Below are 10,076 nucleotides of genomic sequence, written 5' to 3'. Positions count from 1 at the left end.
GTCGTATATGTTGTGCTCCGTATTCCGCCTTGTATGGAATACCAATCGATGCCGTCATCCATGTTCGTGGCGGCCAAAATTGAGCCAGAGGGCGATAGCGCGGCCCCAGCACTGCATACCGAGTCAAAATAAGGAAGTCGACGAGAGGGAGAAAACATATTGCCTCACATCCAACGATCTTGGCGTGGTTTGATTGTCCACAGCCTTTCGTAAGGGTGGGATGAACGATGCGCACTTCAGAAGGTCATTAATTCACTGTGTTCGCCACATGTATATGTGAACGCATACTGGATGCCAAGCGGACCGAAGTAAGAAATCAAGAGGACGTCTTCATTCAAAAAATACATGTTATGTGGGATGCTGATTGAGAGGTGATCTTGCAAGAAGGGCACATGGTGAAAGGGCCTTTGGAGATCTGATTCTTGCTAGTTAATAACTATGAGCACTGATCTGAAGAATCGAAACTGACCCCCACATGGGTCCTCAACAAAGGCAATGTGAACACCCTCAACGTTCGTATATCCAATAGCCAATTTACTAGCACTTTCATTGATTGCTAATGAATGAATATAGCCCGGAAGCTGTCGAACGTTGGCGGATTCCTTTTCAAGAGTATGAATAACATAATCAAACTGAGCGTGGTGCAATCATACCCCGATATCCATTAAACGAACCGTATAGAGGCAACCACTCGCGCAACCGACGAAGAGAGTGAGCTGGTGTATTGGATTCCAGCATAATCCCCGAATTCTGGACCGCAGGAAGTATTTCCGAATCACCCTCCACGCAGGGGCCGCCTGCCATATCTGTATGCCAGTGGACGTGAGGACATGGAGGTGGATATCCATGGCGTTGACGCGACTCACACTCAACATCCCTTTATCATCACCAGTGGCGATCAACGTCGCATCGGGGGAGAATACAATGACGCCAATCGAGCTGCCGTCCCCTGGAATCTTCCGCCAACCATGCAAGAACGGAAGGGGCTTCCCCAGATATCGATCCATGTTGTGTCAATAGGGGCGTTCAAAGGATATACGCATCTCGCAGCACGCATACCAACAGCTTATATAGCATAAATTTCAATGTCCGCTTTGGGCCCAAACCTTGGGTGTGGTGTTTAATTGTTCGGTCAGAGCCACACTATGGATATTCTTTGTTAGAAGGATGCGGCAGTCAAAAAGGACCATGGCATACCTGGCTTCTTCGCGGTGATCGCCAATATCTCATTATTGCATTTGAAATCTGGGCTAACGATCAGCAGCTTGATAGCTATGGAAATAGTTAGTTGAATGTAATCCCTTCACCTTAATGGTGGGTATCTACCTGAGGGTCTAGAGGGAACCCATCGAGCACCTATGGTAGCGAGGTTCCCGCCGTCGTCTAGAGCCGCGAGAAGATTCAATAGTTCTAGTGCCCTCATGAGCACCTCATAGGTGGAGGACATCGACATAATCAATCAGACAAGATCCTAACCAAATCAAATTCGTCAAATGGCAGAATCATTTGAAAGATGGGAACTGACCTTGATTCCAACTAAATTTGGCCAATTCCAGCACCGTACTACTCTGATTACTCCTCAAAATCTCTGTTTGAGTCTGCTCCTCCAGCTCGAACATAGAATCCCTCTCGATGCACAACCGGAAGCCTTTCCCGGCCTCGTACGTCCTGCACGTCCTGTCCTCTGCTTTTCATACGGGGCTGATGAGCAAGCTCTCCACGCGTATTCGCGGATTGTGAACCTTCTGCTTCTAAAAGCCCGGAGCCACGACATAAACGTTCCCGTCGATTGTCAGCGAAGTTTCTGCAATGGTCATCGACACAACGACTTTACGTCCAGATACCCGGACCATCAGACAACCGCGCAGCGAGAGGTGCGTCGAATATCTGTTGCGGGGGGAGAAAAGTGAAGAGAGATGTAGGCAAGGGGACCCACAGACTCCGAATCTTGATTGTTGGTGGCATAGAGGGCGGCAAATGACAATGTAGCTTTCAAAAGATCCATGAGGATATTGGTGGCAACGGTGCATTCGTGGGCTTCGTCAAGAATGGTGGTGGGATATCGCTCAAGGCTGGGTTAGTTCATGGCTTCGCGTAGAAGCATACCATCCGTCATGTATTTGAAGAAGGTTGTTCTAGGTTCTGCCATGTCCTCAAAGCGGAACGAGTATTCAACGTATCGCCCTAGCTGGATTGTGGAGGTTGAGCAAGTATAATCGAGCGAGATCTAGAGGAACAAGGAGAACCTACCGTTCATGAGCCACGCGGTTAGCGACTGACATCGCTGCTACCCAAGTTCTAGGCTGACGCATGCGACAAGTTCCCCTTGGATATGCGGTAAGTCTGAATAGGCATCGAATAGCGGGATTCTGATGGAGGTGTAGTCAGACGAGGCTTTAGTATAACGTGCTCACTGTACATGTCGTCTTACCCGATCCTGTCCACCGACAATTCATGACACCGAGCAGAGCTTGAATGTTGAACGCCAGAGTAGAGGAGGTTGACAATTTGATCTAGCCAGCTTCTTCTGAGCGTCTCCAGTCGATACAACTTGGGTCTGTACATGTATGGGGTGCAGCAATAAACAGACAATGTTACAAAATTGATTGCCATTATATATTTACGTTTTATTATTGCAGATCGAACAGCAACAAAATGCAAAGCAACAAAAGAAAATCAGAAATGGGTGCTACGTCTTCTTTCTGCGTCTTTTCCCTGGAGGTGCGGAAGCATCGTGTATAGCTGCTTATAATCACTCATATGTCAATAGGTTGACCCAAGAGCGCGACTCACTTACCTGCTCTTTTCAGGGGAGGTAGAGACTCGAAGTCTTTCTCCACGTCACTACTGACTTCCATTCTATCTAGATCTGCCTCTGGTTGCAAATCAGCCGGTTCGAGCTTGAACGGTGCATTCTTCACAGCTTGAAAATATAGTCTGTCTTGGCCAGTCAACCCTGAAAGATCGACTGTCATACCAATGTCAGCCAAACATTGGTGGCATAAGTAACATTCTTACATAGACAACGAACGTCAGCCTTTGGATGGTTGAGGGCCCTGACTTGATGGCTGTTTGTTTTTGGCCACGAAAAACTGTCCACCTCGTTGGCCATGGCTAAAGCGCGGAATTCATGAGGAAATCCCTTGTAGAAAAGGGCTATTTGCATCTGAAACTTTTCCTTAGTACAGTCCTTTGCTCCACCAATACCCTCCCTCAAAGACATGAGCTTGAGATCCACCAGACACTTCACTTGCCGACCCAAATACTTCCACCAGAGGTTGCGCACGCCGTCGATCGATCTACCGCTGGAGTCCAGAAGTTCATAGTTGGTAAAGAAATGTAGCAACATTTCTCGGCTGATCCTCCGCGCAGCAATGCACTCCAAACGGTGGAGGGGAGACATCCCTGGATCAGCAGGGCGGGAAGAGTCGAAATTGCATGTGGACGACGCAACCTCGTACGTCGATTGATCGACAACATTCAGCAACTCCATAAGAGCGCAAAATGAGAGGAGATCCAAAACGCCTTCCCACATCGTAATATCTGGAACATGAGCAGAAAAACGGGCTATAAAAAAAGGACTGTAAGAGTGTCATGAGATCGCGTTTGGGAGAGAACAAACTTGAGCCTCTGTTTTCCCCAAGAACAATATTCGAGTGCCAAAAGAATCCCAGTCGTCGAAGAAGAACGCGTGAAGCGGCGTGAGTCGTATTCGTCAGATGCCCCCCTGAGGCAAATGCACGATAAAGTGCGACAGCCGTTTCCCTAATAGAACCGCTAGAATAGAAGTGTCCCCCGTGGCAGATCGCATGGGACACAGTCAGGACCCAATGCGGAGTATTAGGCGGCATATACCTGTAGAAAGTCATGTTTGTGGTGTTCTCTGGTTGTCGCAAGATTTTACAACTCACAGTCGCGTACCAGGAACCAGGAGCATGGCTTCCACAGCAAATATATGGGTGTTCGGGCCCTCCATATTATAGTGTTCGACTGAAAAGATATTCGTTCTGGAGAAAGCATCTGGATCATCCAAGGGACGTGCCACTAGCCACAACTTTTCCCCGACCAAAGGCTCAACAAAGGTACCAAAGCCATCTGAATCTATATGCCAATAGTGGATGGCATTCGTGTTGCCGGCCAATCCCCAGCGGACGTCGCGACTGGGGAAATGGGAGGAGGAAGCGTTACACCAAGCAGTGTTTTCAGTTGCGATCCAGGCTGCAAGGTCGCTGGCAATGCCATCAGGTTTCGCATCAGCAACGGCAAGGGGAAAATTGAGGGCATTCAGAGTGCGCCCGTCGCGCGAACTTGCGCTTGCTAGCAGATGCCTGAGAGTTCCAAATTTTAACCTTACGTTATAATCGCCGTTATTGGCTGGGATCGATTGATCTGAAAGAAATATCGATATAAATCAATGCGGAGAACTGGGATAACAACAAATTTCCGCACCCTGCACGTCAACGGGCACATCAATCCCACCGATTTCACTCATGCCGTCTTCATCGAAAGCAAGACCATCCATTGGCAGACCAGTGATGACGAGAACCTTTTTTCTGCGCATCAAGTCCTGTTTTTGTCCATGACTCATTTTTTTGAAGTTATTATGTGTGGATATCCAAAAGATTGAATCGTCCGGTTTTGCTATGTGAAGGGGCAGGTGCGGTCCTTCAGCAGACACACAGGTATACTGCCGCAAAACAGAATCCCACACTGCGTCAAAATGACCCAGGTCTGTTTTTGCCTACTGAAATTGTCAGGTCAAATCCATAGACATGTATGGTAGTGAGATGCTGACATGAAAGGAAGGTATGTAAGTGGTCGAGTTGTCTTCATGTGGACCGTAAAGCAAGTATTGCTTGGGGCTTTTGTATTTCTGATACGGAGTTAGCCCCAAGCCATGACCGTCCAAAATGAAAGAGCTAACTACCTGGGTGATCTTGTCAAATTCTAGGGTTAGCGGGGGTCGAGGTGCCTGGCAATGATTTATAAAGCTTCAAAGTAATTCAACCAATTAGCTCACCGCTAGGCGCTCCATTTCAGCTTCATCGATTGGCCATTCAGAGACTGACCCGATCCCCGTTATGGCCATAGCTTTCCCTTCGCTTTTTGTGGGAGTTTTGCGGCTGGGGCGGCCCAAGCCCTTGCCAGTATTTCTCTTTGCCTTGTCTGGAACTGGAGGGGGGACGTCTTCGTCAGAAGATAGTTCAGATAAATCACTTAGATCTCCTAGTATATCTTCGCTGCAGCCGTCAGTGCGGCCGCCCAAAGCACCATTTCCAGCCTTCTGATCGCCGGTGCCACAACATTCTGGTTCGGGATTGCGATGCTGATCACCTTTGGGACGGCCTTCGGGTGCTTGGTCGCCGCGAACCATCCGATCGCCACAATGTTCTGGGTCAGGATTGTGATGCTGATCACTGCTATTGGGGCGGCCTTCGGGTGTTTGGTCGCTGTGGCTGTCGTCCAAAGCATCATCTCTGATCATCCCATTGCCAGCGTCACAACATTCTGGGTCAGGATTGTGATGCTGAGCACTGCTATTGAGGCCTTCGGGTGCTTGGTCGCCGTGGCTGTCGTCCAAAGCACCATCTCCGATGGTCCGATCTCTAGGGCAACAACAGTTTGGTTCGGGATTGTGATGCTGATCGCTATTGGGGTGTCCATCCTCCGTTATCCTCAACGGCCAAGATAAAGGAAGTTCTTTGATATCGATATCGTCGAATTCTTCCAGATATCTCATTTCCTTTTTTTCCACTAACAAAGCGTTATTCTAAGGTAGTACGAGGGGCATTTTGACACATACCCGCGTGGAACCATCGACGTTCACTATCCTGAACACTACCGAGCTTCTCCCATGGAACCTGCGCGAGAAAGGTTACTAGAGCGGAATGTCCGGTTTCTTGTCCCTGGGCGACGGAAATGATAGCATGCCAAAGAAGTTTTTCAACGCAACGTAACAGGATTGGTTGCATATTTCCTAAGGCTCTCCACATCTGAGTTTAGAGGTTGCGTTAGCCCAGCTGATAAGTAAAGCATGATAAGCTGCAACAGCTTACGAAAAGACCTACTAAGAAGATTGAGTATCGATCGTAGTCGCGACTGCACAATGGTACTCCAGTGATAAGTCCCAAGGGGGACAGGAACCCAGCCACGTGGATTGGTAGATTTAAACGATGGAAATCTTTGATAGGTTGACGGATTGCATCAATGTCCAGATCCCCCAAACTCTCCAGCGGTTTGTGACTAAAAAATGCATCAATTAACAAATTTGACGGATCTGCACGCTCCTGAGAGTGGACATACTCTGCCTTTGTCAGGAAGTCGATCACATTTTCCTTGTTACTGGCATCCGACCAGTATCCCTGAATCGCCGGCAGTTAGAATTTGCATCGATTTCAGCTATGTGCCTACCTTCCAAATGGCCCTCAACAATAACCCAGCTGCCTCAATGTTTGTGACTGATACCAGTGCTTTTCCGTGTTTCAATTTAGAAGAGATCGATCGCAGCAAGGTGACGTCAATGTTCGCCGCCGAATGACCAGAGTTTCCCTCTCCACCTAGAGTTGACATTTCCTCTCGAAAATTCATCAATGCTTCAGTCCAATCTTTCATCTTTCCCCAGCCCTACATAAATGTAAGCATACACTGTTTCCTCTTTGCAATGAACGACCAACCAAACTTGGCCCGCACCCTAGGGCCTTACGCCTGTTGAATTTGGGAACAAAATGGGTTCGCGGGACGTCTTCAAGGATAATCATGACCTCGAGCAATCGATATATCAAGACGGTTCGAATGAAATAGAACTTGAAAGGCGGATACAATGGTCGAACAATCGGAGCCGATGTAATTTTTCGACGAGGTACTTGATCCTCACCGAGTCTTATAGTCTTTCGGAATGCATGAATATTATCGGCATTTTGCCTGGTTGATATATCTCGTTCGATTCTGGTTAGAACTGAGAGAAACTCCTAGATGATAAGTTATTTCAGCAATGCATGTCCGAGAGCTTGAGTGATGATGAATAGTTACTCTATTCGGATGGTCTGCAGACAACGACGACCGAAAGTCCGAGGAAAGGACGATGTCGTCTACTTGCCAAGGGCACGAGGATATGACTGCTGAACTCCTTCTGAATGGCTCAGTACCCGACATTCTGGGTGGCTTCCGATCACGATCGCGAACACTTGCTTTAGCCTGGATGAATTGGTGGAAAGCGAAATATTGTTGAGGAGAGCTTTGAGCGTCAGACCATATACGAGAGACCTAGTACGGCGTTGGTGGGTTCGAAAGTCGAAATTCTAGGATATATCATTTATGTAATGATATGAGCCGGCGCCGATTTAGATCTTGTGGGTCCGTGTGGATCCGGGTCCGTAATACAATTGCTTGAACACCGTACGCGTGGGACTCCTGGGACCTCGTAGGACCTCTTCTGCTCGTTGCTTCGGTTCAATCACTAAAAAAAAGAGCGTTTGGCTGCTGCTTTAGCTTCCCATTCAAGCGCAGCTGCCGATCGCGATGGAATGCGGTCTCCGGATCCTGCCACGGACTAGTCATAATGTACAACACCTCTCGATCGCACCGAAAGTATAGGCCAGGTGCAAAATGGACAAGGTCAGGGAGCTAGCAGCGAAAAGGTCAGGTGAAAGTCCAGACACATTTCGAAGACAAACCTCAATGCATTTTTTTGGAATAGACGTGAGCCAGAATCAACTTGAATCAATGGACATATTTTTCGAATTCGAATATTGAGATTCGAAGAATTTGAAGTTGACGGCCCATGGCCATATACTAGCACATAAGTCATCAACTCGGTGCCATATATAGGGTGCCCTGATTGATTGTGGTCTGATCATCGCGATAACAATTTCGTATATATATGCATCCAACTCACATGTGGCTCTCCCTAGGCCTAATATAATACCCTTTACACAACAACAATGCCGCATGCGCATCCACCAGAACATCGCTCATTGCCAGCGGAGAATCGACGCGGACACTTTTTTGGCGTCATGGTAATCCCTCGCATTGCATGCACTACGAAACATTCGTTGGAGAGATTCCGCGAGTCGATAACAGGGCTAGTCATGGCTGACCAAATTACAACACTGTTTGAAAGTGATGCGAAGGGATCACCAAGATTGGCAATCGCCATTGCGGCATTTGCTTCCCGCAAGCAGGGTGAGTCTTGTGAACTTAACAATTGCAATACAAATGTGCTTAAAAGGCGCCTTTACAGCTGAAAATGCCGTGTTGGAGCTAAATGAGCAGCAACTGGGGAATGCCGCCGCCGGCTTTCCGCTCATTGTGAAATCAATGCCCAAGGATTGGACCGATTCGGTGCTGCATTCAAAGTTTGCGACATCCGCTATCAGGTCCGCACGTATCAAACCCACTGGGTTCCGTGTTCATGACATCCTTGGGGGAATTATTCTGTTCGAAACGGAGTTGGATGCTCGCAACGCTCAATACATACTAGCAGCGACGTTGGCCTCAATTCAACTTGAAGGGCTTGATTACTTCTCATTGGTATTTACCCTATAAACTCCGCATTATAGAGATAACTAAATAATCATGTAGGAGGAAAAAGTACTACGGACTTCTCTGCGCTACACAGCAGGCGGCGTTATAGACGCATTGAAGGGGGGGAACACTGGTAATGGGAAGAAAAAAAATGCTAACATTAGGACCTACGTTAGGACCTCAGACTCCGACGCACTGATCATGAGCTTACAAGAAACAATGGAGCAGACCATTCTAGAGACAAAGGTGGCTTTTTCAGCTGCTCATTATCCAATTGGGAAGATCCTTGTGCTTGAATCAAGGCTTGCGGGTCAATTTGGATCTCTGCGAAAGTCTATGAGGGATTTGAAGGAATTATTGGCGGATATTCAAGACTCGGACTCGGAAGGATCATCTGAGTAGTTCTACCTCAATTAAAGTGCTCCGCTTATTGATAAAGAACGGCCAATTGATGATCAGCAATATTAAGACCGGAAGAGTCGCAGAGGCGAACAAAATGAAACCCCATGTACATGCACAATAGTTTACACAATAAGTGCACGCCATTGTCAGATGCCTCTTTACATGTCGGAACCACTCCACTTTTTTTCGAGTCCCCCCGGCGGGAGCGTAAGCGCATTGATATAATCGCATGACCAGGTGCTTATAAACATATTGGTAGAATGATTTCCTGTGTGTTATCTGGCGCAAACTCCCGATAAAAGAATTGCATATTTACGTCGAATTTTGAACGGACATATATACTTGCCTACTGATCAAGGTATATTTCCGAAGACCACGGGTTTCTGAGTAAAATAGAGAGCCCTGCACTCTGAAGGAGCCGATAACGACGACGAGCATCTTCATCGAAGTGGCGGTCATGGTGGAAACCAAGTACAACGCGTTCCAACCCCCTTCCTCGTGATATGACACGTGAGATGAAACGGGATTCAATCATGTCGAGAAGGCACCTGTTGTAGGAGAGAGGGCTTGGCTGCTGGGAAGATGGCCCAAATCTTGTTTCAGATTGAGGCGGGGCCTGTTCATGTGGGGCCTCTAATGGTCCTGATATAAGGATAATTTTTAAAGACGGGGCGAGCGCGGGCGAACCGAGTGACACTGTGAGGGGAATCAAGAAGTGACGTGAAACTGCGAAATCTGAGTTGATGTCGACAATTCCAAGTTCCAAGAGGCACGGAGTGGCACGAAGAAGTTGTTCACAGTCTTTCTCTGTGAGAGAAGCACAAGTGATAAAGATGAGCTTTGTTAAGTTTGCTCCCGATCTGCGGATGAGGGCTACCAAGCGCTCAGCAACCCCCGCCCGATGGTAGCTGCATATTGTGACTGAAGTTAATGATGGAAGGGTGAGATCGTTTATGATACTTTCAGGGCTGGCATCGATATAATCAAGGAAGGAGGTGTGGAAGACTAGGGTTTGAAGACGTGGAAGAACAGGTAAGGGAACGTCAGAACTGAATGAGTCGCCAATCCCAATATCAATCGAAAGCAGGTCGCTGTCTTCTGAGTCGCTGTCTTCTGAGTCGCTGTCTTCTGAGTCGCTGTCTTCTGAGTGG

The 10,076-nt window shown here is 47.7% G+C and overlaps 4 protein-coding genes and 1 pseudogene across 5 annotated transcripts; 1 reads left to right on the top strand and 4 right to left on the bottom strand.

Annotated features, from left to right (window-relative positions):
* Nucleotides 1-236: 236 nt before the first annotated feature.
* Nucleotides 237-1,007, bottom strand: LACBIDRAFT_323085 (uncharacterized protein; the record flags this gene model as incomplete). Its single annotated transcript, XM_001875902.1, has 4 exons — nucleotides 237-328; nucleotides 470-632; nucleotides 675-806; nucleotides 867-1,007. The coding sequence occupies 4 exons, from the start codon at nucleotides 1,005-1,007 to the stop codon at nucleotides 237-239; spliced, it is 528 nt and encodes a 175-aa protein (XP_001875937.1).
* A 125-nt stretch (nucleotides 1,008-1,132) lies between these two features.
* Nucleotides 1,133-1,619, bottom strand: LACBIDRAFT_309309 (uncharacterized protein; the record flags this gene model as incomplete). The annotated part of the gene is made up of 4 exons (XM_001875901.1): nucleotides 1,133-1,143; nucleotides 1,198-1,272; nucleotides 1,327-1,410; nucleotides 1,526-1,619. The coding sequence occupies 4 exons, from the start codon at nucleotides 1,617-1,619 to the stop codon at nucleotides 1,133-1,135; spliced, it is 264 nt and encodes an 87-aa protein (XP_001875936.1).
* Nucleotides 1,620-1,691: 72 nt separating this feature from the next.
* Nucleotides 1,692-1,853, bottom strand: LACBIDRAFT_230263 (annotated as a pseudogene; the record flags this gene model as incomplete). The annotated part of the gene is made up of 1 exon: nucleotides 1,692-1,853. A coding segment is annotated over one exon (162 nt).
* An 836-nt stretch (nucleotides 1,854-2,689) lies between these two features.
* LACBIDRAFT_323084 (uncharacterized protein) lies at nucleotides 2,690-6,758 on the bottom strand (the record flags this gene model as incomplete). Its single annotated transcript, XM_001875900.1, has 14 exons — nucleotides 2,690-2,742; nucleotides 2,798-2,968; nucleotides 3,019-3,567; nucleotides 3,623-3,855; nucleotides 3,912-4,389; nucleotides 4,450-4,641; nucleotides 4,681-4,741; nucleotides 4,796-4,972; nucleotides 5,021-5,754; nucleotides 5,804-5,993; nucleotides 6,057-6,243; nucleotides 6,304-6,362; nucleotides 6,412-6,624; nucleotides 6,645-6,758. The coding sequence occupies 14 exons, from the start codon at nucleotides 6,756-6,758 to the stop codon at nucleotides 2,690-2,692; spliced, it is 3,411 nt and encodes a 1,136-aa protein (XP_001875935.1).
* A 1,182-nt stretch (nucleotides 6,759-7,940) lies between these two features.
* Nucleotides 7,941-8,925, top strand: LACBIDRAFT_323083 (uncharacterized protein; the record flags this gene model as incomplete). Its single annotated transcript, XM_001876305.1, has 3 exons — nucleotides 7,941-8,181; nucleotides 8,228-8,529; nucleotides 8,581-8,925. The coding sequence occupies 3 exons, from the start codon at nucleotides 7,941-7,943 to the stop codon at nucleotides 8,923-8,925; spliced, it is 888 nt and encodes a 295-aa protein (XP_001876340.1).
* Between the last annotated feature and the right edge of the window lie 1,151 nt (nucleotides 8,926-10,076).

This window comes from Laccaria bicolor, genomic scaffold (assembly GCF_000143565.1).
Source record: "Laccaria bicolor S238N-H82 LACBIscaffold_3 genomic scaffold, whole genome shotgun sequence".
Taxonomy (NCBI): Eukaryota; Fungi; Basidiomycota; class Agaricomycetes; order Agaricales; family Hydnangiaceae; genus Laccaria; species Laccaria bicolor.
This window is presented reverse-complemented; position numbering and strand designations above follow the sequence as displayed.